The 26,961-nt window shown below is 40.8% G+C and overlaps 2 protein-coding genes across 7 annotated transcripts in view; both read right to left on the bottom strand.

Moving 5' to 3' along the window:
• The window catches only part of IL1RL1 (interleukin 1 receptor like 1), a 30,884-nt gene extending 20,573 nt beyond the window's left edge, over positions 1 to 10,311 (bottom strand). The window contains exons 1-7 of one of the 3 annotated variants that reach the window (XR_003553440.2): positions 10,155 to 10,311; positions 8,830 to 8,959; positions 4,390 to 4,485; positions 3,435 to 3,505; positions 1,006 to 1,207; positions 540 to 708; positions 287 to 449 (exon numbers count right to left, since the gene is read on the bottom strand). Coding sequence is in view for 2 of the 3 variants with exons in the window: in XM_027783404.2 (XP_027639205.1) it covers positions 287 to 449; positions 540 to 708; positions 1,006 to 1,207; positions 3,435 to 3,501 (601 nt within the window). In the remaining variant the exon portion in view is untranslated. Of the gene's footprint in view, positions 1 to 286; positions 450 to 539; positions 709 to 1,005; positions 1,208 to 3,434; positions 3,506 to 4,389; positions 4,486 to 8,829; positions 8,996 to 10,154 lie in introns of those variants that run through there. The other 2 variants (XM_027783404.2, XM_005228729.4) reach the window with 2 other exon arrangements.
• Positions 10,312 to 14,611: 4,300 nt separating this feature from the next.
• The window catches only part of LOC101915980 (interleukin-1 receptor type 1-like), a 32,085-nt gene continuing 19,735 nt past the window's right edge, over positions 14,612 to 26,961 (bottom strand). For 3 of the 4 annotated variants that reach the window (XM_055801584.1, XM_055801586.1, XM_027783608.2), the window contains one exon: positions 14,619 to 14,759. In XM_055801584.1, coding sequence (XP_055657559.1) covers positions 14,685 to 14,759 — 75 coding nt within the window. In that variant the 3' untranslated portion in view covers positions 14,619 to 14,684. Of the gene's footprint in view, positions 14,760 to 26,961 lie in introns of all 4 variants that reach the window. The other variant, XM_027783710.2, reaches the window with a different exon arrangement.

The following is a 26,961-nucleotide window of genomic DNA, read 5'->3' as shown; positions in this document are numbered from 1 at the left end:
CCTTTCATTTCAGGAATAAGAGCTACCAAACAGCTCTACCAGCCACAGCACGTAACCAAAGTCATCAGAGACTTTTAGCAAAAAGCTGAATGTCACCACGTCTGAATTTATCCCCACTTTGCTCCATTTGGATCCCCAGCCACAAAAGCTATTCTAAAGTTTCATTAAGAAGGCAAAACAAACCAAAAGAAACTGTTTTTCTCGTTAATGTGCAAAAGGACCTTCCTTTCCTTTAAGTAGACATCAGTCTTTTTTATCTTAGCAAGCTACAAAATGACTGTCTTACCCTTACTTATGAAAATCCTTGTTGCTGATACATTAAACACATTTCCTTTATGAGTGTAGGTAAACTGACAAGTATAATAACCATCATCCTCCTTTCTTGGGTTGGCAATAAAAATATATTTATCATTTTTGAAGTATCTCTGTCCCTGAAGAGGTTTGCAGTCCTGGGGGAAAAAAAAATAATCTTTATTTGGCTACAAATAGCTTCTTACAGTAATCTGATCTACAACTGGCACTATCAGGGTTTTATTTACCTTATACCACTGGATGATAGTAGCATTCTTATAATTGTCAATTGTAGGACAAACAATTTTTCCTCTTCCAGTGTCATTTGGGTAACGAATCTGGCTTGGGAAACATACTCCTGGTTTGTATGGATGCACCTGCACATTCATGTTGAATGACTTTGTGCGATTATTTGAACTTTAAAAATAGAATAAAGGTTATGTCAGTGATAGTATTTTTATATGGAATATATTAAACATTTGTAATAAATATGAGTTTCGTTTTATAAACATATGGATTATTATTGCAGTTCAGTCACAGATTGATTTCAATGATCTGTTACAAAAATAGCAATTGCAGTATGAAAAGTTACATGAAATGGTGTACACCATGAAAAAATGGCATCATGCCCACAGATAATAATTAGAATGCATTATTAAAATATGTATGTTTCTTTCCAGTCTTAAGCCGTTCACTTTTCAATGCTGCACTTACAAATGTATAACACAAGTGTAGTTTCCAGCATCCTCTCTAGAACTGGGCAGAAACCAAAGAAATCGTTCTAAGGAAAATATTCGTGATCCCTCTTCTTCTGCAGGAATTATTTTATTAGTATTCGTGTGATACCAGGTGACTTTCAAAGATGAATTCCATCGGGGACATTTTATAACTAAAGCCTCACCTTCCATTGCATCAACTGCAAATGAACAAAAAATAAAAACCTCAGATTAATTAAACCTTAGCCCCATTGAGACAGAGGAGAACTTGGCATTTCTGGATCAGTAGGCCAGTCATGTCCCTCTAGCTTCCTTGGGTTATCAGAGAAGATATATAGCAAACTTATTCTCACTAGATATTTTTAAAGAAAAATGTTGTTTACCTTGAGTTATGGAGCCCTTTGTTTTCAAAAATAGTAATTAATGTGTGGGACTGAAACAAAGAAAGAAACAAACAAAACAAAACAAACCCTAGATTCAAACCAGATATACACTAAAAAATATGAGGTTTTAATTGAAAAATAGTGATTTCTTGAAATGATCTTCTTAGGCAAATCTGTGGTTGAAATCCTGGTTTTATTCAAAACAGGAATTTAAACACAAAGATAAGTACTGGCTTTAACACTGTACTATGAAGTTAGCTTTCCTTACTTCAGTATAATGAATATTTATTTATACAACAGGAAAGAGCTGTGTTCTTTTTTTTAAAACAGAAAAAGGAATTAATAATTATTTTTCTTTCCCTGGAAGAAAAAAATAGTAGAAGAAGGAATTCTGTAGATTATTATTAAAAAAAAAAGAAAAGAAAAAAAAAGACAAAATCCAGAGGAGTTTCTGTCTGAAGTGCATGAAAATGTGAAAAAATGAAAGAAATGTAACAGACTGAAAGGGAGAATATGATGGGAAGGTGAAAAGATGCCAGAAAGGAATAAGAGACAAATAAGAAGCTTAAGAAAACAAACCACACATGCTCACAAGAAAAAAGAGGATCTAATTGGGAGTAAGACACTAATACTGATTTCTTTTTACTGTGTATCTTTCTACTTTTGAATACTGAAACTGGTCCAGAGAAACTTGAATCAAGCAATTTTGACAGATATTTAAGTACCCAGGCACCTGAACTGTGAACTAGCTGCTGAAAATAGAAATGCTAATCTGAAAGTTAAATTGCATTTTGGAAAACGGAAAGATGAGAAAGTAAACAAGGATGGAGACTGGACAAAGATGGAGATTGGCAGAGGAGCTACAGTAGATAAGGGAGCAAGAAAATGAGAGTATGTAATGAAATAGCTAACCAAAACAGAGAGTATCTATCAAAAATGACACTGTAGGAGTCTTGCCACTGCTTGGCTTTAGACACATAAGTGCACAAATCAGGTGGTGAGCCTCTCTACAAGGTGAACACTTGGCTTCTGCTTTTGTTCTTTCTAAAGACGTGGTCAATCTCCACTGACATTACATGTCATCTCGCTTACTAATTCAGTCACCTAAATTAGCCGCATCAGCTATGAGCACCCCCAACTCCATCACTTTAACAGCATTCCCACCCTTGAGCCTTGCAAAGACAGTGGGGTATATCAGAGGTGTCAGGAAAGGCAGCATTGCCCCACCAAAGGAGGAACACGTTGGAAACAGAGCTTTCTTCAAGGAAAAATACAGGGGCGAAAGGAACACACAGAAAATGAGAGGCCTCATCTAAACTCAGTGACATCAATGAAAATTATCTTGGCAAATTATTAAGCAGAATTTGGCCTCTTAATAAATGTAATTAATTTGACTCTTAGCATTGCTGTTGTAAACCTGAGAATATGGGGAAATATTTAGAGATTTAGATATTTTTCAAACAAGCAGCTCCGTTGGAGACTAGAACTAGATGAGCGCTATGTAACACTGTGTCACTGTTCAGCATTGCATAGCTGAGTCAGAAGACCTGACCTGTCAGAGCTTACTGTTTTGAATCTCCCCTCCGTATGCAGGGAAATGTTAGTGTTACATTGCACTTGTGGGTTACCACCCCCAAAACCAGGATATTAAAATCATTTTTAAGGATCAAAGAGCCCAGTTATCTCCCAGGTTCAGCAGGGTGCATACACATATGCCCTGTTTGGTGTTATTTAAGCATGCTCTGGGAGACTGCCCAGCTGGGGCCTCTAACACCAGCTACTCTCAAGTCCTTTCAAAAAGACCCTTTTCTTTCTTTCTGCTTGCAGAGATGGCAAGGAGCAGTAGAGCCTAGACTTAATGTTACAGGAATGGACATTACTAGGTGCATTTTAAAATACAGAGAAAACACATAAAGCTAGGTTTTAAGCTATGATTTGTGTTTTTAGGTAAACTAGCTAATTTTAAGCTTAAAAAAATTACCAATTTGGGAACAGCCTACACAGAATAAAACTCATCAGAAAGTATTTTTAAAGTGTGACTTACATGTTTCAGATGTCATGGAAACCGAGAGGAAGGGAGACAGGAAGATCAAATGTACATACCTCATCATATTTCTAAAGCAAAAAGAAAAACATTAATATCTCAGAATTTACTCTGACTGCATCAGTTATGATGTTGCCATGGTACTGATGTACATCTACTAATAGATAACAATATCATGCAGCGATAAACTGCAGCATGTCAGCTGCTCTGTGCAGGAGTGAGGGAGGGAGGGAGTGAAAGAGTGTGTGTGTGTGTGTGTGTAGGAGTGGTTTTGCAGCTTTGAGATGATACTTTGCTCTATAATCAATGCAACAGTTGATGTTCCATTGAAAGTCATGTTATGACTTAGTCCAATGGGGGTGGGGGAATTACTCTGCCATGGTGGGCCTCAAGCTGAATCTCTTTTTTCTTGGTTACTGCTTTTTTTAAGGAAGCTTCTTTTCATAGTCAAGTGCAGAAAAATTATACCTCAATTTAGAAAAGGATGCATCCTGGATTTGAAGATATATACCCTGGCTTTGAATTAAGCTTACATTAAATCAACTGCTTAGGTACACAACATCTTTTTGGCTTTCTATGGAAGTGGCAGTATCTTCAGTGACAGCTTCTTTAGTTAAGCATTTAGCAGGAAGAACAAAACCAGGTGAGTGCCATCAGCAATGTGAACCTGAAGGGGAACTGAAGAAATGACTGAAAAGGTAGGTAAAGGAACATATGTAACAGCAGTAGGGCAGATCCCATGCCTCACTGCTGGTTTTATTTGTGTCTAATTTATATGCAGATGCTGTAGTTCACATCTTGGGGTGTGGTTCAGGCACTCTCCAGCAAACCCGTTTATTAAAGAAACTGGCTATTTGTCCATGGACATTAAATTGACCTAATCTAGGAGTATCTCAGGAGGCAGCAGATACACAATCCAGCTATAGTACACAGCTGTAAGCGATGTTCTACTTACCATTAATAAATCCTTTGCTTCAATGCTGCCCTCCACTGCAGGTCACAGAGCAGTGAGTTCTACTATTATGTATGAGGAAGAAGCAGTCCCATGGTACTACAGATGGCAGATAAGTTTTCAGGAGAAATCAAGTTAGAAACAAATAATAATTTATCTTGCAGACAGTAAGCACAAGAGGTATAGTAAAAAATAGGCAAAAACCATACAGGCATGGTAAGTAGTCATCACCCTTGCTGCAACAAATTTTTATTTCAGTGCCAAAGATTTCCAGACTAAACAAACATTGACAGACCCTGTCAAGACTTCTTGCCAAGTCTGAAACTCGGAACAAACTCAATGTTGAGCTTTCAGAAATGTCACCAGCTTTGTATTGATATGGAAAGTTTCTTCTTTTAGAAGGTTTAATAACATTAAAAAACAGAGGCTTATTCTTACTTTTAAAAGTAACAACAAAACTTAGTGTTGGAAGAGAAAATCTTGAGAATCTCAGTGTAGCTGTTTTGCAGGGATATTCACAAGTCACAGGAAAGATTACATTTATACCAAAAAAGCAGCATTCCGGCATTAACGTCATGGCAAGACTGATTCCATGCCTTTTATGGGAAGCAAGTGACCAGACAGGAGCTCCTAGAAACGGTGTGCATGAGGAGCTGCTTGCTTTCATTAGAGCTGGAGATAAGCACCACGTACAAGTGCATCCAGTCTATTGACTTCTTTAATTTTAAGGAAATCTTAGGCCAAGTTAATAGATTTTTAGAAGGTACCTTTCAGCACAACAAACATCAGGAGTTTTGCCCTGTACGGAATGAATAAACTGGCCCAGAAGAGGGTTCAGAAGTGGCCTGGGACAGGGCAGGCCCCCAGGGAAGAAGGATACAGAGCGAAATGGCACACAACAGAATTCACAGCATCAACACAGCAAAGCATTTATCTTTGTTCATCCTTCAGAGCAGAAGGCTTGCTCCTAGAATTTATTTCTGACACTAACAGGGAGCAAACTAAAGTGACAGGTGGGAATGGGGAGCAGTGTTTCTCATATCCCAGTTACTAGATGCCTGGATCCAATTCAGGACCTAAACAGTTTTGTATTTCCCAGCAACTGTGTTGATTTCATTCATGAGCTAAGGTCTGTGTTGATCACAGTTGAAAAATGATATGGGGAGTCATGGCTCCATATTCTCCTGAGAAAGAAAAGGGACATGCAAATGCCCTGCACATATTTGAAAACCAGTTCGCTGTTGCGAGCAACATTTAATTGATACATGGTGTCTTAATCTCCTGAACAGCATATTATGAGCAAGTGAAGAAAGTTTCTCTGGCATACTGCAGTGAGCACTTCATTTACACAATTCATGAGATATCTGTCTGCTCCATTTCTGTCTCTCTAGGTAAAATCGAAACACTGCCATCTAGAACTGATTTTCCTTAACTTTGTTTCACTGAGCCTTGTTATGATATAGATCCGCTCTGAAACACCACTTGATTCTCTGCACTAATTTCCACTCTAGTTAACGGTCTTTCACTACCTGTTACTGTACCTGATCTTACTGGTTCAAATCAGCTCTGGTTAGCCTATGTCTCACTTGTTTTTTCTCACAGAAATTACTTTTTTCACTCGCAGCTCCCAAGAGCCATTGTTGATCATTCCAAATAATTTGCCATCTCCATACTTTTTTGTCTTTGCTACCGAGCACTGGCTTATGCAGAGAAGACCTTTTCTTTCTAAAAGATCCTTCTGCCCAACCAGGCAGCCAGTTTTGCAAGCTGATTTTAAAATATTCATTACCCACGTACATTTGGAATAGTTTGTTTTGTCCAGAGGAGGACGGCAGCAGGGTATACATGTCAGAACTAGCAATGTAGCAAGGGAAGGTGAATCCCTCCAAAGGTTATTTATGCAGCCTCCCAGAGCACCGTGCCATCAGATGCTCGATGCCTACAGCATGCAAAGCACATGTATGTGTATACACATAAGCAAACATGATATGCAAAGCACGAGCTGCCGCAGGGCTAGTTCATACAGCTGAGATTAGATACACCTGTGTCAACTGAGTCTCCACAGTGAAGTCTCCAAACAGACCCTAAGAAGCAGCTAAGAACTCTAAGCTGAATAATAAATAGAATTTAGTATCATTAGGTTGAGTAATTAAATAGACATTAAAAAAATTACCAATATTTCTTCTCTGCTGGGAGCTTTTTCCCTCAAAGTGTTTTGTTCTGTTCCATGAACTTATTTGCCCCCAACGAGGTAAACCAGCAGTTACACTAATTGTCCTACTACTTTTTAAAGCTATTTTGTTTAAGCAAGCAGATACTTCAGCAAGATGACAAAAAGTAAAACAACTGATTTTAAAAGAAAAGTCAGCTTCACAGACTAGATTTGGAGACTTGTTGAAATGAGGTTTTTCTCATTTGATATTTTATTAGTATGTGTCTATTTTGTATTTGGCCAAAATTGATACCTTTATTGGAGATACTGGTGAGTCCCTTGTTACCAGTGCTATTGCAGCCCTAAGAAATGGAAGGCTGGTGATTAACAAAAACTTGCAAGGAGCGGTACTTTCTCCATTTTTGAGATACAGCTTTGTCCAGGAATGAAGACAGCTAATTACTTACCCTCAAAAATGCTTCTAACAAGTACCAGAATGATCCACGAGTAGGAAATTTCTATTTGCCTATCGTTGCACTCGCCAGTTGTACTTAGCCTTGAAAATTGTTTCTGGAAAAAGTATGTCTTCAAGAGACCTTACACATACTGGGCTACCAGCCTGCACCAAAACAGTGCAAAGCAGTTGTGCTGAAAGAACAGATTCTCCCCACCTAACTTTGATGATTACTTTATTGATTTTCGCCCCATTTTTAAGTTGCTGTGTATTGGGAACATTTTAATAGAGTCTGGGGTTTGTGTATGTGAATATGTGCAATATATGGGGGCTTTAGGTTAAACAGAAATGTTCCCTAAAAATACAAAGAGCTCAGACAATTAAAAGAACAACATGATTCTGTTTGCATTGTCCAAAGTCAGCAGTGAACTGCCAAACTACCTCAATAAAACCCAAGGGAGAGGCTGGAGTTCTAGACAGCAAATAGCAAGAGAAGGGCTGGTTCACTAGTGCCTTTAAGCTTGTGGCATTACTCTGCACAAAGCAAAGTGAAAGCATCTATGCTTCCATGATACTTAGGTGAAATCAAAATGGTATTATGAGGCACAAGATAAAAGCACTAAGACATCCCACAATCAAAAGGAAGACATTCTTGTAGCTTGAAACACTGAGACACAAAGTTACGAGTTTTCTTTCTGATTTTGCAGATTTATTTAGAACTTCCGTTTTATTACATTTATCTGAAGTAAAACTTGCATAATAGGGGTTTTTTGCATACTTAGTATAATTAGATCACTAATATTCAGGGGGAAAAAGATAAGGAGACATTTCCCATAAATCTCTTTTTTCCTATCACTCACAATAACTGTATGTTATAAGCTTAAGTCTAAGCTCTGTGAATGAAAACTTCAGTACGATGCTGAAAAAGCACTAGATCCAAATACAGACACTCAAGATAACTACCAGACTATGTCAAAACCTAGCCCCTAATGATCCAGTGTCAAAGGAAGATGAAAGAACTGGGAACGCCTTAGTTATGTTGCAGAAGCAGTAGTCTATAGAGCTTAACTCCTTCCTTCTCCAAAGGCAACTGTAAGTAACATTTATGATTGGTTTTTGGCAACTGTTCATAGTACTGTTCATATAACTGAAAAAAAATTATAAAAGTACATTACCTTACATACTAACAAAACTTGGAAATGTTACTGCAATTTGTACTTTAAAAAGCTTAACAGACTGCAACATAAACATACCATGAAATACCAGTTTTGTAAGATTTGTTTACTAAGACATGGAATGCATTTGTTCACCTTTTGAAAGTTATTTTCATTCTTCTAACAAACCAGAAAACCCACTCTGACTGGAAATGGGCTATTAAAATAGCAGCAGTAGCATCAAACTTATTCCAGAACTAGCATTCACAATAGTTAACACCTACACTAGTTAGAGCTGTAAGTGTAAAATATAGGGATTTCGGCATTGAAGTATGGAAATACTAGAATCTATATAAACATTATTCTTACAAACATTTTGAAGCAAGAAAGTACATAAATATACTAAACTCTGAAAAATCCATTGCACAGTAAATATTTTCTTTGAATATATTACTAAAATATATGTCAGAAAACTGAGGGAAAATCCATTTCTAAATACACTTCATTATAAGATAAATATGTTTTTCCAAAAATTATTGGCCTATCACATAAGCATATCCCCTATTTTAATCTAATTATTTTTTTTCTTGAGATAAAGCAGCACATAAGTGAACTGAAATAAACTTCCTTATAAAATACTTCAGTTGTTTTTGTTTAAATGATAATATAAAAATTTGACATACCATCTGGAAAATTCAGAGAGCAGAGAAGTGGCTCACTCTCTGTGGCTGAGTCCTTTGCACTAATTTTTCTGCTGTAGCTTGTACCAGATATTGCTGGGAACTCTTTTGAACTGGCTTGTGCAGTTCCTATCTGCAGGAGCAAGATACTCAGCTTCATTTTGAGACACCTCCCACTGAATAGAGCAGAACATGCAAATTATTATAGTAACCTTAAGTACCTATCAGAGATGACATTTCATAGTTCCAATTAATCAGATATTTTTTACAAATAACACAGGTTTTCCATTAATTACAAACTATTCCACTTCAGTATAATTATACTGCAATAAATCTGCTGGCTGGTTATTGGCTTTCTCACATGCTTGAGGAGAACAAAGGGACACTGAGCTGGCAGAGGGTGCTTTGAAACAGATTTTGTCTGGGAACAAGTGACAGCTTTGCCTGGTCTAGTCAGGCAGCAGCTCCTGGAGAACAGCTCTAAAAGTCCTTGGAGCACCAGGAATAGTTTTTAGTGAAGGAAACTGCTTCACTGAAGCTAAGCTGATAGAAGAACGCTGCTGAGAAACAAGTTGTCTGCACCAGCAGCTAAATTAAGTCTCTGAGGGAAAGAAGGATGGAGGGACAGAGCAATTCCACAGGAATTCCAGAAGCAACTCTGAGAGAGCAAGAGGCAGAAGTCACCACAGCAGTCAACATGACCCAGTGTACAGTGACTGGCAGGAGACCATATGGGCCACCAAACATCGCAAAGATGTTTTTAGGGAGCTCTGTTCCAGACTGCTGAGCAGCCTTCCAAGCATCAGCGCTAAGCCTGGACCCATCAGATCAATGGTCCCGAACTATCCTCTTCTTGCGCAGCAGCCAGTGCAAAGGAACAATTTCAGTGCCAAATCAGCCAAATTCCAGGGGACAAATCAGCTTGTACATTTTAGCAGAACAACCCCTACAGACATTTTGAGAATCATCTGTTCATTCTTTAACCAAACAAGATTTTATACTATGGTCATCCAAACTCTCATTTTTTTCTTGGCAAAGTCATGAATAACTTTTATCACTTCCAGTGTTCCTGGGACTCTGCTGTCAGCATTCAGCAACTCAACATCAATGCACAAAGATGTAGCAATTATATGCCAGTGTGCAAAGGTCTTACTGATGTCACACCGATGCTTTCCCCGGTTCTTAGTAAAACATTTCTTTTGAAGTAGTCTGGGGATTGCACTTCCTACATGATAGAGAAAATAGAAAGGACCTAAAAAAACCAACCCTGCAACAATGAAATCCCACAACGCTTTGGTCAACTGGTCAAGGTCATCTCAGATCCCTACCTTGAAAAGCTCACAAACCACTTCCTGCTCAGGTTCATGAGTTTCATCTTAATCAAGGTATTCCTCATTTCCCAATGCTAGAGACTTGGCCAACAAGTTTGGAGTAACCATCTGCATTCAGTGGCAGATTCAGCATCCTCTCACCACAACATTTCAGTTACTCTGGGGAAAGGTTAAATATATTCGGGTTAAACTAACTTCCATTGCCTAGATACAGAATAATTTTTTTCTATAATAAAGTCCACTAAAACTTAGATCAAAGATGCTCATTCTGTTGCTCCATAACTCAGAAGAGCCCTTCATCCTGTAGTCCATTCCCCATGCCCAGTTTGTTCCCAGATCATGATGCAGGTGGAGCTCCTGGTTAAAGGGGATAGTTGCTAGCTGAGCAAAAGCCATTCTGCAGCTTTCATAAGAAACTACAGTCAATGTGGAATGCTTTATAACTTTTGGCCCAGCTTCTAAGAATGTCCTATTTGGTAAGTATACGGAAAAATGTGTTTACAGAAATATGGCAAGAAATTTCTTTGAGTAGTTAGATGCATCATGATCCCTTGGCAGCCTGTATGCATAGCACTTCGGCAAGTGAAAGAATCCCATGTTCTCCAAGCAAAGACATCAAAAAGTAATGGGCTTAAAGTGAATCAGGGAATATCTACGTAAAAAAGCAGAAAAAATCTTTGAAGCACTGGAAGAGTTTACTGGGAACCTAGTGGAGTGCCACTAGGTGTTAGACCTAAAAGAAAAATCTGATATTGGTTATCAAGATGTTGTAGTTGTCCCCACAAGTGCTTACCAGCACTAGGATTCAATGGCCCAGAGACTCAGCTGCCTGTGACTCCATGGCTGGCTTTGGTGCAGCATGGCTGTATGAACTTAACTCGGTTGTACTGGAAAAAACTACTCCCGAGCTGTGAAAAGTATACAAGTTAAAGCCATGCTAGAAACACAAAGTGAAAACCCAGATCAAATGAAATTACCGAGGTCCTACGAGTTAAGAGTTCAAGCATTCAAGAGGAAAAATGATGACACAAAAAAAGATAAAAACCTTAGATGAAAAGCAGAGATAGGAAAACAGCAACTCAGCAAGACCAGGGTTCACTGTGCTCCAAGAAACAGTGCTTATTCTGGCAGCATATTAATCCTGGCTATCTAATACCTGCCTGCATTAGCCAGAAAATATTTGCTGTGTACATTTTTTGCACCCTGCTTGCAGACTGTCATTGCACACGGTAGGGGACACCTGGACAGAAGTGACCCTGGCACGGAAGGTTTCCCTATCTGCACTTGTTGAGGCCAGCCTAGGGAGCACCGGTGGAGTTAGCAAAGGGTGGGATGCCAGGGGAAGTTGTTGCTGGGTCTGTCCATACCCATGGTAGGTCTAACGTGGTTTTAGCTAGTGGGGACCCACCCTACTGAGGCTGCAGTGTCCTTCCTGTTCCTCTGCGTTGTGGTGCCTTACTTGTGGCTAGCATAGGCACCTCATGCTTTGTGCAAAAGAGAAATTAGAGAGATTTTTCAAGGGTTAAAATTTCCGACGGGGGTGGACATCTCTTCCCCTAAGGTAAGAGTGGCCCCTGATCTTTATTATTAATCATGCAGGCTTATTACCACCCACACTGTGATAAAGACAAATGGGACAGTCCCCACATAGCTCTGCTGGCTCCTTTCATTGAGAAGTTTGAGATAGTTGTCCTAGGAAGACACTGTTGCAGGGATACATGCCTAACCAGAGTGTATTTGATTTATGCGGCAAGGCTTGGGGACTGCAGGGGTGGCTTCTCTGAGAAGACACCAGGAGCTGCCCCCATGCTGGGCAGAGCCAGTTTCAGCTGGTTCCAACACAGACCCACCACTGGCCAAAACTGAGCCCATCCGTGACATTGGTAGCACCTCTGTGATAACATATTTAAAAAAGGGTAAAAAATTCTGCACAGGAACAGTGAGAGAGGAGTGAGACACTGTGAGCGCAGCACCCTGCAGCCCCCCGGCCGGGCAGGAGGGGCAGGGGGGGGCTCCAGGCACCCAGCAGAGATGCCCCGGGCAGCCCCTGGTGAAGCCATGGTCATGCATGTTGTCCCTCTGCAGCCCACAGAGGACCATGGTTGAGCAGATATCCACACTGCAGCCTGTGAAGGACTCCATGCTGCAGCACGCTTCTGGCAGGAATGGAGGCCATGGAGAGGAGCCCACACAGGAGCAGGTTTGCTGGCAGGACCTGTGGCCGGGGCAGGACCCACACCGAAGCAGTCTGCTCCTGAAGGCTGCAGCCCATGGAGAGGACCCATACTGGTGCAGTTCATGAAGAACTGTAACCCGTGGGAAAAGCCCACATTGGAAAGGTTGTAAAGGATTGTCTCCCATGGGAGGGACCTCACACTGCAGCAGGCGAAGAGTGTGAGGAGGAAGGAACAACAGAAAGAAAATATTATGAACTGACTGCAACTCCCATTCCCTGCCCCCCTGCACCACTCATTGGAAAGAGGTAGAAGGGCTGAGAGTGAGACTGAGCCTAGGAGGGATGGGGGGAAGGTAGTTTTAGTTTTGTCTTAGTGTTTCAATATCCTACTCTGTTATGAATTAGCAATAAATTAATTTCCCCAAGGTGAGTCTGATTTGCCCTTGATGGTAATTGGTAAGTGATATCTCTGTCCTTATCTCAGCCCATGGTTTTCATAGTATTTCTTTGTCCTTTTGAGGATGGGGAGTGATAGAACCGCTTTGTGGGCCCCTGGTGGGCAGCCAAGGTCAACTGGCATGGCAGGGTCCCACACAACAGTAGGTGAGGACTTGCATGTGGACAGAAAAGGACTAATAAGAACTTAAGTGTTACAAAGCCATCAGTGTTTTCATCATACTCATCTTCCTCCTTCATCCCACTAGGGCATAGCTATTAAGTCTGTTATCAGGTTTTCAGCTCCACTTTAGTTGCCAGCTCATGCATTAATGTTCAGGGATGCAAAATGGACATGAGAGTATCTTGGAGAAAGCAATTGGCTGAAGTAAGAAGAATAATATCTGCCCTTTTTAATGTGACTGGCATGTGTTACCTTTGGTTTGCACATTGATATGTTATATGAGAACTTATCTGATCACCAGCAGTTTATAAAAGATCTTAACAATGTTAGTTATGCTTGTCAGGCCAAAGACGATATTCAAACAAAAGTCTTATCATCACCAAAGCCTTTGTATCTTAAAACCAGATTCCCTTTCTAAAGAAGTTCTCAATTTATCTTCTTCATGCCTTGCTCCAAAAGGAAAGCAGCTGTGCCACCATCCCATGGAGGCTGGATACAGCCAGCCAGAACAAAAATAACAGCAGCTGTTCTGAATGTCACTGGGCCGCCAGCAGGATCCCCATGGGGAGACCACAAAGCCCACCAGAGAGAGGATCGGTGCAGTCCATCTGTTGCTCTTATGGAAATTAAAATACTCTGCTCAGTCTCCAGGATCTTCTATTCCCACAGGTGGTCCTGTCCTTGGATGGCAGAATGCCTTACAGTACAGTGATGAGCATGAGTCTGAGCAGGCAAGTACCTTTGGGCAAGAAACCTATCCAAAGCTTATCCACAATAGAAAAAGTTGGATAAACCAGCCCTCCTGTGTCCAAGTAACTCCAGGACACAGACAAGATGTGCCTAAGTGAAATCTCCAAATTGTAAGTCAAAGACCATTAGATCTAAGAGATCACTGCTTGGTGCAACAGCATAGAATAATTCCAGAAGACTCAGGCCCTTAGAGCCAAACCCCCACCACCACCACCAAGAGTGCACGGGAAGCTAACCTCCTCCTATGCCCCCTCCTCCACTCCAGTTCCTATTACTGTAGAAACAGATTATTCAGCACATCAGTGTTGTTCCTATCTGACCTCTTCCCTACAAATAAGGAGTTTTTCCTACATGATTTCTTAGGAAGAATCTTCTATAAATACACGGCATTCTGGAAATCATAACTCAGATGTAAAAGACACAGTTCTTACTAATTTATACAACTAAAATTAATTGGGATTCTCCAAAAAGTCATTGAAGACAATTTGTGGACAAAGGACATTGTTTATAATGACTTCTTACTAAATAGTCTTGTTTGTTTCTTAATGTGTATGAATTACTGGAAGTTAATATCTTACTGATAAAAGAGGGTCATGACATACCAACAGTGTGCAGGAGCAGAGCTTTAGCTGTAAAAATTATATATATTTTTGATAATATCATGATTTAAGAAAATGTCTTATTTTTTCTGCAGGTTATCAACTCTGTTTTTAGAAGAACATTTTTGTCATAATTATCTCAAATGTGATAATTATCTCATTATATCATATATGATATATCATCAGATATCATCATATGTGATTTACTATCAGATATGGCTGCATTCCCTGAAAGTTTAAAATAATTTTGGAAAGAAAAACAAGCCTTCTCATGAAAACAAGAACTTCCAAGCTTTTCCTATGAAATGTCACCCATTAGTCATTGATCACACAAAGCAATATTCTTGGAGAAAAAGTCTTACCAAAGATTACACAGGAAGCAATCAGTTTTCACTACCTGGGAAGGACATCTTGAGGTCACTTTGGATTTTCTCTGAAAACAGCCTGATGTTCAGCAGCTGGCAAGAAAGCAAACAGACTGTGAGGAGTAATTAATAAAAGAACAGAGAACAAAACAGGAAATTTTATTACACTGATGCAACATATCCTTAGCTTGAACACTGGATGTAGTTCTAGTCGCCGGTGATGAAAAGGATATAACAGCATGAAAAAAGCTACGAAAAACAGCAGTAAGGATATCAGAGGTGCAAAGGGCTTTTGCTACAAGGATAAACTGAACTGACTGGCACTCTGCAGCTGAGAAAAGAGAGGACTTTCAGCACTAGGAAAAAAATAACAGGGAAAGATTTTTGATTTTTCAGTAGCTCTTATGATGGAAGAAAGAGGGAAATCCAACAAGCATATGGTTAAAGCAGGGAACAGTAATCTTTCACATAAATAAAACCAGAAACTAATTTCTGCGTGAAGCTGTCAAAAGTAGATGCACAGTTGGGTTCAAAAGGCATGACTTGAATTTAAGAAGGAGAAATACACTGATCACCATTTAAGATACTGTTGCAAAAGGTACTTTAAGCTGAGGATGCCCATCCCACACAAACGACACTGGCAGGGTTCATCATTTTGCCCTTTGCCTGTTTTTGGTGGCTTCTGCTTTTGATTAGCAACAGGATAAAGACCTGCAGATGAGGGTGAGGGAGGTTGTGTGAGCTGATATGATAGTTCTTATTTTCTAACATTAATAGAGAAACAGAAGAAACACAACATTGGAGGTAACTATTAAGTTTAAATTCCTTTTCTTTTTGTTGGACAGTTATTTCATTTAATCGCACAAATATTGTGATTAATAATTCTGCCAAGAGCCAAAAGAGCAATTTTTCTTCTCTGAAATCAGGAATTCCTGCAGAGCCTGGAGATATATTTCCATAAGGTCTCAAGTCATGCTTTTTGAAAGAGCTCGTTCCTTTTCTCCCCTTTGTTGTTGCTTTGGAGCAGAAAAATCTGATGAAAAAAAAAGAACCCTCCAGCCTGCCCACTGAAACTGAGATGCTGTGTGTTGGGGTTTATACATCATGGAGAAGACGGAGAACAGCCAAGAGTGAATTTGATTCTAGCCACATGGGGAGTGGACATTAATAAGACATTTTTATTTGGAGCCTCTGACTCCTCTTAAGTGGGTTGGGCTCCTTCATATTCGCTTTCAACAAGGAAAACTGCACTACCAGGTACAAATTGGCCCAGGTATGTCAGAAACAGAGGAAGCATCCTAGGAGGAGCTGAGGGAGCACGTTCTTCTTCAGGGCAAGGGAGGTCACCAGTTTCCTAATGACTGCTCTAACCACAAGGCTAGTATGTGAATGCATTCAGAGTTTTTGTATCATCGAGCTGTTTCTGCTCATTATTATCTATTCTCAGAAGGCAGATAGCCAGCTTACATCATGCCCAGGGGTCGAAGTAAGCATTTCCTATTCGTTCTCTCTACAGTCAACAGTAAGGGTCAGGAGTGCACAATTTAGGGAGCAGAGCATCCTCTGCTGATCTTAGAGGTCCTTATCTTCTGCCACTAAACAGATTAGAACCATTCCCTTACCCTTTGGGGGCTGTGTATGTCTAAATTTGGGTGCAAAGACACTGCTCATAGGCACAGACATTTCTAGCTCTGCAGGGTATCACGGAAGCAATACTATGTGCAAATTAATGTATCCTCAGATAACCAGAAGTTTTCTGAATGAGTGTGTTTGTGTGGACAGCTCTTTCCACAGACTTTCTTCAGCTTATCAGTACTGTAAAGTCAGCGTAAAGTTTCTGTTAGGTTGAGTTTCTGCCTCAGCAAAACCTCAGATCTGACCTTTGGTTAGCAACAAAATTGGAATTCCAAGAGCTCAGCAGAAATGGCAGTCTACCATACAAAATAAAACCCAAGAATCGGTTTAATCTCTCTCCACATCACTAGCAAAAGTACTCATTTTCTCTGAATTCATATGCTGAAGGATGGAAAGACACAGTCTAAAAGTAGTCATAAGTAGAACAGCGACTGTGGCTGATAAACCAATGAAGGAAACAAATGTAAAGCAAATGCTACATGATATATTCTTTGACAAATAGTCGGGTGATACTGAAGTCCTTGAGTTATTATTCTTATTAAAAATATTCTGTTTGTGTTGCCTTTCTGGAGTAGTTTACTATGAAGTTTCAGAAAATACTGAATTACACTACAAGAATGTGTCTGATGAGAAAATCTAAATAAAAAAAAAAATCAATTCTCTGTAAACATTTTAAACCTAGATGGAAACTACATACACTTAGCAAAAGAAACAAAATTAACAAGGTTGTGGCATGTTTTCCAGCACATTCATCACAACAGAAGTTAAGCATATCAACTCAGCATAACAGCACAAACCTCAACTATGTTTTCAAAATACAGAATGAGGAAAGCAGGGGCATATCTCTGGTCTGAAGATTTCAGAAGAAACTTTCAAATGCACAGCTAATTATTGTAATAAGTGTTACTATAATCTCTTCTAGCCAGCATGAAGAGGAATGAGATTATGTGCAGAATAAAAACCTTGAGACTGTACACTTCAGTGGGCATACCTTTCAGTCAATCAATCAGTTTCCCACCTGTAACCATTTTTCCCATCAACTCCACCTCTAAATCCTTACTGGAAATTCCATTTGCCAGTGAATATTTCCAATGTTCCAGCTAAATAGAAAATACAAAATTCTGATTATATTTTGCCTTTTTTCTTCTTTTCTTTCCTTTCCTTTTTTTTTTTTTTTTTTTCTTTTTCATGTTGCTGCTCTTTTGAGCTGGAGAACAGAAAGCCTAGAATGGAAATCCTACCATTAAATAACATCTGCGCATCATTGTTATGAACAATTCCACCTACCATCATAGCTAAAAAGGTGGAATTTGAGGTTGTAAGTAGTATTGGTCATAACTATTCAGAGGCTCATACTGACTCTAGGAGAAGTTCAATTCCAAATACACTGTTATAACTATATTCATGTCTCGTCCATGCAGCTCCCTGGCAACATGCAAACAGTAAAGTCTGTGAAGTTCCAGGTACTTTTTCAAAAGTTTTCTTTCATTCTTTATAAATGCCAAAGTCAACTGAACTCACTGTAGATCAATATGCCCGTTTGTACTCATTTATTACTATCTTTTATTTCATCTGTTTTGTCAACTGAGTCAAACAATGTCTGGGAATAAGATGTTAACTTGTTATAACTAAAACTCTGGGTAAATTACTAAGAAGGAAGAAGCACACAGAAATTTCAGTCAAAATGTAATAGCCAATAGGAAGCACTAAAGGTATCATCTGTGTCAAGACAAAATAAATATTTGTGCTCCAAAGACTAAAACAATAGAATAGTGATGACAAAAGAAGGAGAACCTGCTCTAGCAAAATGTTTCCAGGTGGTTTTCACCAACAGGTTGCCTTCAAATGGTCCATTAAAACTTGAAAAGAGAAAGGACAAATTTACTGCAACAATGGAAACACCAGATCTTGAACCAACAAACAGCTAGTTGAGGTTACTGAAATCATGGCAAAATGACAAATTCTCAGAAGGGTATAAAGCAACTCTGGAGCCTGTTGAGGCAATGTAATGGACAACGAGGACAAAATTTGTTGACACAAAGGAACAGGCAGTGACAGACAAAAGTAGATGATGAATTTTGAAGAGTCTACAATTCAGGCAAGATGATTCCTTCCAAGACTTGCCATTTATGAAATTAAACCATCAATACATTACAGGAAAAAAAAATGAATGGGAAAGAATGCTTGTCAACAGCAGTGGTAGCAAATTTTGATGCAGATCCTTGTCTTGCTTTCATAGGTTAAGTCATAGAAACATGACAATACCTGTGCTGGTTCAGACCATCTAGCTCAGTACTTCTTCTGTAGCAAGGACTATTAAGAAAAATAAAGTGTAAGATCATGATGTCCAACACACTTCATAACTCCACCTCAGTACTTTCCTAGCCTCCACTTGTTCTCAGCACCAGGAATTTCCCAAGCCTGTTATGTTTTGTCTGTTTATTCACCTCCTATTGGATGTCTCTTCCAAGTCTGGTCTCCCCAGGAACCCGTGTGGTCTGGCAAAGATACACAGGGCTGCTATCTTTTTCCTGAAGATCAATTATCTTTTTCTCTTTAATGTACTGGATAGCCAGCACTGTGATTGCACTGAAGTTTGATAAAGTGATGGGTAAAACCAAGAGAAAAGTTGTGCTGGTTGCAGAAAATACACCTTATCAGAAGCCGGTGCATCGGACCATGCCGTGTACTGTAGGATACGACCTTTTTCACTCAACTCCTTGACCAGGGCAACTGAAGTCTATCAGTTGCAATGCATAGAACAACATCCTTAAAACCCAAACATGTGGCCTAAGAAGAGAGACATTATCTCAGTGTGTTCCTGGCATGGTACTGCAGTCTACTGAGGGAGCTCCAAAGGACCATATTTGAGAGCTGGAAAGGTATAGCCACAAGAACACAGACCTTCAAACAGCTGCTTAACTCTACCAAGGTTGTGCTCTAGCAGCAGCTCTTCTTATGCCATCCTAATCATCCACACTTGCCTTCCCTGTGCCAGAAAAAAATATTTTGTGTTCCTAGATGGCAGACAGTTCAGAAAACAGATCTGCCTAAGAAATAATTGGCCAAGAGAAACAACAAAAGCAGTTATTTTTCAGCTGGTTTGGTTCTTGGGCAGGTTTCATGGACAGGCAACTGTGCTGGCACAATAGAAAGCAAAGCCTTGGAGCAGACGTTGGCAGGCAGAGGGAGCAGGACAGTCCAAACTAGTGAAGACAGGGAATAAGCACCTGTCAGACCATGCCAGGAGAATAGCAAAAAAGTGTCACAACTCTTCCATTATCCAGTTGCACTGGATGGCTGCACCAGCATGATGCCTGCAGGCTTTTCCCTGGTAACTTCATGTTGCATGAGTGTTTCCTAACTGTCATGGTTTAACCCCAGCTGGCAACTATCCTGCAGCCACTTGCTTACTCCTCCCGTAAAGAGAGATGGGGAGGAGAATTGAGGAAAAGGTAAAACTCAAGGGTTGAAAGAAGAAAAAATTAATAATTGAAATAAAATACAATAATAATAATAGTAGTAATAATAATAACAAATCAATAATGATAATGAAACAATAGTAATAATAATAATAACAACAACAAAAGCTGTAATGAAAAGGAGAATGAAGGGGAGAAGAATAAAATCCAAAGGGAAAGGAAAAAAAAAAAAGCAACAAGTGATGCACAATACAGTTGCTCACCACCTGCTGACTGACACCCAGCCAGTGCCCCCCGACCAGCAATCACCCTGCCCTGGCAAACTCCCCTCGTTCATATACTGAGCATGATGTTCTGTGGTACGGAATAACCCTTTGGCTGGTTCAGGTCAGCTGTCCTGGCTCTGTCCCCTCCCCATCCTTCTTGCTGGCAGGGCGTAAGAAACTGAAAAGACCTTGACTTGGTATAAACATTACTTAGCAACAATTGAAAACATCAGTGTGTTATCAACATTATTCTCATAGTAATCCCAAAACACAGCATTGTACCAGCTACTGAGAAGAAAATTAACTCTATCCCAGCTGAAATCAGGACGCTAACTAAACCCATTTAAGAATGCTGTTTTCTTTAAGAGAAATGTTGACTTTTTCAATACCTCCCAGTGTCCAAAGTCACCTTAATAAGGAAAGACAGCTCTATTGTTTTCCTGGGGGAGGATGAGGTCAATTGTGTGTCCGTGCTACAGAAGGGAAGAGGAAACAACAAACTAAAGAAACTTCAGGGTTCAGACACCAGAATATTATCTTGATCCCAGGGTTTCAGTGGAGCTCAGATTTCACATCTGGAGTGCTAGAAATAAAATCCATGTAGTTTGAATTAGCCATGGCCCAGCAGCTGCAAACATGCACAGCTCCCTGCTGACATTCGTAGGCAAACAGGCAGATGGGAGACCAAAACACACTGAGAGCACAGAGCACCCCAAGATCTCCAGGAACACCCATATGACAATGTCACTCGCTTTCGTTCAACCGTGACTGGGTTCTGAAACTTGCAACACTAAAAACACCCCAGCTAATCTTGGCTAACAGCTAATGGGGACAAACCCCAGTAGCCTGCCAGCACAAGGTGTCTCTACACCCAGTGCTGCAGCTTGGTAATGCTGGGTAAAGCAAGAGGAGAGGGACTTCACGTGGGAGCATCCCTGGCCTACAGGAAGGCTCCTCTTAGGGTCCTGCCTGCTGCTGGCTCCATTCCTTAGCCCAGAGTGAGTGTGAAGAAGGGCTAAGGATGGCAGCCCCGGAATCGGACCTGAGACACCACATATGCAGCCTAAAGGGTCGTCACAGCACAGAAGCAACATGACCATGGCACAGGAGCCAAGCTGGCTTGAGTGACAGCAACGAGGGGTGCAGCTGGAGCTGGCCCTCCATGCAGGTGCAGCGTCAGAGCAAGGGTGGCTTCAGCCTGAACGCCCACCTGAGCCCTCAGAAAAATCCCACTTTTCCCACAGCGACGGAGCACCCTGGCAAAGCTAGAGTGTGCCGAGGCTGGGCAGCGAGGCAAGAAAGTAGCAGCGACCAACCTGGCTACCTTGGCGGTCGGAGAGCTAGCCCAGCAGAATGGGGCAGCTGTTGAGATATCACTTGGATTTTCAGCAGCTCCTTTCACTGCTGCTGAAAACAGAACTCCTGGCTCAGTCAGCTGCTGGCTTGACTCGGCAGAGCATTTCTCATGCTCTTCTCCAGCATTTGTTGTTCCTCTTTTTTCCCAGCAGCTCTCACAAGTGAACTGGGCCCTTTGGCTGGGAGACAGTTCTTGGCCTGAGGAATTGGTCAGCTGGAGCTATTGCAGCCAGCACATCTCCCTCCAGCCCCTACAATCCCCTGGCCAAAGTAACACACAAACTCACCGCATCTGTAACTAAACTTCATCACATGTCAAAATCCTTATTTTCCTCCTTGAGGCATTTAGGATCACCTGCAGGCTCTGTTATGAGTGCACTGAAACCTACAGGTGCAGGTTTTCAGTGTAGGCCAAAAATAACTGTTTCCACAGCTCCCCTCAAAAGTGCTCTGTACTCACTGCTTGAAAACACTTTGCTGGCAACAAACCAGGAGCTTTGGGGGGGGGGGGGGGGGGGGGGGCGGAGGGAAGAAAAAAAAAAAAAGTATCTGCTCTGCATCTAAGGCAAGGGAATTTCCAGAACACCAGGTCTTGTGAGAGGAACATGGTGATCCAGGAGGTGGCCTCGCTCAGAAAAGCAAAAGATCATCACGCTGATCGGAGTTATCTTCAAAGAGAAAAGCCAAGAGCAGTAAAATATGCCCCCTCTAAGTACGTTTGCGGTTACAGAGAAGTACATGCAAAGATAAAAAGGCACTTTGCTGCTCCACATGCCCCACAACCAGCTCAAAACACTACACGTGATCTTTATCAGTATTTATGTAGGGTGCTGCTGACTTTATTGCTCCTCACCTCCTCCCTTCTTCTCCCCCAGGCCAGGCCATAAGAGCTTCATAATGCTGCCAGGTCTAGGTCAAATTGGCTAAACACTTTTAAAACATTACAAGGATTTTTTGTCCAGTTAGCCTCTTACTTAGTTGAGATGGCATTTAGCTGGCAAAGAAGAAGTCATATGGTTATTGTTTTAAATGGCAAGGGGGGTTTTTTTGCAAAATACGCACTTTGATTTAACCCTTATTAAGATATGGTCAAGAACTCTCATTTTATTCCCTATGAATGACCATCTCATACTATCCGCCAGGATCCTACTCCATAAATGGAAATAGCCACTATCCTGTATTCTTCACATCCTTGAGAGAAATGTATGTAGCAACTCCCTTCTCAAGCGCTCTAGCCCAATTCCAGCTAGAATCTGTTGTAACTGACAAGTGCAGGCATATGAGTAAGGTGGTGATTGGTTGTGAGAAGCAGCTGTGTGCCACGGAGTTCAAGGTGAGCAAGAAGCAGCCTCTTTTGGTGGGTTCCAAGGAAGAGAGAGACTGAAGAGAAGCAAGTGCATGGCCTGACTCCCACATTCCTGAATTCCCACCAAACCCACTGAGCTCCTCTCTCCTGTAACTCCCAGCTTCCCCCAGGATACCAGTGATTGCTCATAGCCTCCCCACAGCTGGAGCAGAAAATTTTCAGCTTTAGCAGCAGCACTGAACATTTAAGGGCCTACACACAAAGCACGCCTGGGGCTGCTCTTGGACCATTTGTCATCAGGTGACCTTCATAATGCTTATAATGCTTATACTACTATAACACTTTATTGCCATCTGAGTCCTTGCTACAAAATCCAACCAACTACTGAGAGCTCCTTGAATTGATGATAGCATCACAAACCACCCTGCCCCAGCCATTCTTGCTAATTTCTTTAAACACTTTCTGCAAAGTCTCATCTTCACCATTAGTTCTGGAACTCAGAATCATTTTGCCTGAGCCACGGCAAGATTTTTTATTTGGCTGCATTTATTATTAATATTAACGTTAATAGTAAGATTATTCATATTAATATTATTTTAATACAGGCATTAATCCAAGTACAAAGTTTTGCTCCACAGAGATTTTGGCAAAGGTGCTAGATAGACTTTGAGACCACCCATCACTTCCATTTTGCAAACACTCTTCAACTTACAAACTGTATGGCTGTAGATTAATTAAGAAAGGGGAAAAAAATAAGAAAAGAAAAAAAAAAGCTACACACCAGCAGGGAAAAGAGGGTTTGCAAGGTCCCTTGGGGCGTGGGCACACAATCCAAGGCAAGGATTGGGGGCTGATCATTTCAGGTAGCAGAAGACACTGCCTGTGAAATGGGATTCCCAAATCATCAGAGCCAGGGAGAACATGCCAGTGCTTCCTTCTCCCAGGAATGCTGTGACATTTTCATATAGTCTTCATGATGCACCTGACTGCTCCCCTCTGATGGCAGCCCTGAGGCAATTCTTCTTCAAGGGCTCCAAGACTACTGAACCTGTCCATCTGCAGACTAGGGACCTACAAACACTTCAACATCCCAGACCCCAAGATTTTCTCACCATGTGACCATTAGATCTATTTGTTCCCAGCCCAGTGGGCTAGATATTTAAATTAGGCAAAAAAATATCCATACTTCATCACATCAACTGAGCTGTGCTGCTCTCAATTGCCTGGGGAGCATGTGGTTGGTAATGGTGTTCCAGCCATTACGCATGGCTGATCTGCTGGAATGCAGATCCCAGATGAAGTGGTCTCCATTCAGAGTCTTCTTGGAATAACCAATGGGAAGTGTTGTTCAACATAAAGCAGTCAGATCTAATTGACACATGCTGCAGGCTGATAAACACAGCTCTACAGAGGACAACTCCCCATTTCCCAATTAATTCTGAGTTCCCAATTAAATCTGAATTAACAGATGTATGGACTCAAAGGCAAAAAAAAAAATATCTCATTTTCCACTAAATTCCCCACTAGCTCCTACAAAAGTATGGGGAAAGCACTAAAAATAATAATTACAGTATAATTCAGAACAGCAGTCATCAGAATATTATTTTTTTTACTACCTCTTGGTGTGTTTTTTCTTAGTATTGTGGCTTGGCACTATTAGCAACAGAACTTCACTACGGTCTTCTATGAAGAGTGGCTTTTTTTAAAAGGGGAGTGCTTCAGTCTCAGGCATCACTAGATGGAGACGTTGCACAGCACAATGCCAGCACAGCTCACTGCTGCAAGGTTTCAGGATCCCCACAGTCACCTCTTATGGCAGATGTTATTACTCCCTCACCAGCCATCACCCTGGGACTCCTGATCTTTCCTGTCCTCAGTTGTCTACTGTCTTGGATGTAATCCTTTCCGCAATAATATGCCAGTTCATCTCCTCATCTGGGTATGCAACTAACTTTACAACCTTACCCTCCAAAAATGTCAAATGCACCAAAGTTAGTGGTTTTTAAAAAATGACAGCAGACGGTGCTAGCACACTCTTGGCTCATTTAAATACATACATGTACCAAGCCATTCAAATCTAGGCTGAGGAGACATATTTTTATGAAAAACTTGGCTTTTCTTGCAGAAGTCAGCATGTGGTCTATTCTCTTCCCTCTCTGAGGAGAACTAAGTCCCATTTACTTTAAAAATACAGGAATTGGAGCCAGATATCAAGCAGAACCAGATGTCATGACCCAGAAGACAGCATACACAGATGGTAGGGGGACATATGGCACACAAGTTCTTTCCCACTGTGAGTGTCCCTGTCAAGACAGCTCTTTAGCTTTTTCACTGTTTGTTCCTGTAGGCAATATGTAGGGGAGTTAACTGCCAAATTTTTTTCCTGTTTTAAAGGGACAGATAACTTATTTTTTGTAACTCCCAAACACCCTGCTTATTTGCCATTTCAGAAGTAGAATTTATAACCTCCTCCTGCAACTTCCTTACCCCTACAAAGATGCATTTGTCCTGCCGCTTCTCCTACAAGTCATTTGAAATAATGTGGTTGTGTCACACCATACCCAGGAAGTACACACCTAGCTGATACAGTCTGAGTGTGCTTCCCTAGGAGTGAGAGGTAAGGTAAGAGTACATACATCAAATTATTTGCACATCCAATTGCTTGTCCAAGTCACTCACTTCCACGACACAAAATGCATATTTGAAAAATAGAAAACAAACAAACAAACAGTATGGATATTACAAACAATATGCCCAAAGAGAGAAAAAATACCTTCTTGAGAATTTGAACGTGGCCCTTCCTATGTTTCAGGGAGTTTGTATATATTCACAGTATATAAACCAAAGTATATAAGAAAGTGCAAAAGATCAAGATCAGCATTAGAAATTGGAGGGACAAGGTGGCACTGGGGTGTGTGGGGTGTTACCATGGACAATGCAGGAAAAAGAAGCACTCCCCCCATACGTATTGCTGGTGAGATAAGGGAAAGAGAGAACACAGATTTTAATAATTGCCAACAGAAATAAAGTCCATCAGAGAAAATGCTTAGTGGGAAAAAAATAAATTCTAATGAGACAGTGTTCAAAGTTCTCCTTCTACTACAGCTACTGCTGTGCTCACAAAAAATTTAGGGCAAGATCAAATGAGTAGCTGGGGGCAAAAATGAACTAGAAAAAGAATTTGCACAGCTCAGTCACCTGATCTGGAGCAGCAATTCAAAACCAACATTTCTGGTGCAGAAAATTCACCTTAATTACTTGTGAGCTTTCTACCTTTCTTCAGGGTGACTGTTCTCCTGACAGTCACTGTCATTGCCAAGCAGAGCTCTAGCTCCAGCTGTAATGCCACAGTGACTGGGGCAGAGCTCTAGCTCCAGCTGTAATGCCACAGTGACTGGGGTGCTCTCTCAGAGGAAGTCACACTTTTTAACTGTGCCCCCTGATTCCTAGCAGACCACAGAGTCCTTTTTGCAATTAATTTAAACATGGGAAGCAATCTTAGAGTGGGCCGAAGACACAAATGGTTTGTACTAATTTCTAGCTCACTTTCAGTAACTAATGTTCAGTTTGTCTCAACAAATGCATCAAGTCCTGGTTAACATTATCCCATCTTAAAAGACAACAAAGCATACACGTCAAGTGGTATATTTTGCCTTTACTCTCAGGAATAACAAGTGTAGGGATGACAGGAGGAAACCGTTGCTCCTGTGTTTGTGCATTCTAGCATCTATGACTAAACCAGACCCCTGGGAGTATTGTTAGGTAGCAAAGCTGCTAGCCACTGGTTTTACTTACATGTATTCTGAAGCTCTACAGTGTAATACATCCTTAATTATTTCTAGGAATTTCTCTCCTTAGCTCAGATATTATATACATCAACTGTATTCTGCTTTCTTCATCTTCAAGCTAACTGCAGCTATGGAAGGAGGTATAGTAGTTAAAATACTACAGCATCTGAACAAAAGGCAGAATAGGCTTCCCCCTCTGCAGAAGTTCAAGACACCAAGATAAAGGGGAAATGTAAAATCACCTTTGTGCTCTTCTACCTTCTAGGATGCAATAGAGAAGTAAATTAAAAGGAACAAAAGAAAAAGTTAGTCAGGGTCATCCTGTCTGGGGCCATTGTATAGTCTCCACTGGGTTGTAAGAACTTGGTTTAGGTTTGGGCTCAGAGCACATGCTCCTCCCCATCACATAAGCCTTTATCCAGGAATTAATAGCATCACAGATGTGTACATTAAAACATGAAACAGGCCATATATCAGCACCAGCTGCCATAAAGGTGAAAAAGTGGGATATGGGAGGAAAAT

Source organism: Falco peregrinus, chromosome 4 (genome assembly GCF_023634155.1).
Source record: "Falco peregrinus isolate bFalPer1 chromosome 4, bFalPer1.pri, whole genome shotgun sequence".
Lineage (NCBI taxonomy): Eukaryota > Metazoa > Chordata > Aves > Falconiformes > Falconidae > Falco > Falco peregrinus.
Note: the sequence above shows the minus strand (reverse complement) of the source record. Positions and strands in the feature narration are given on the sequence as shown.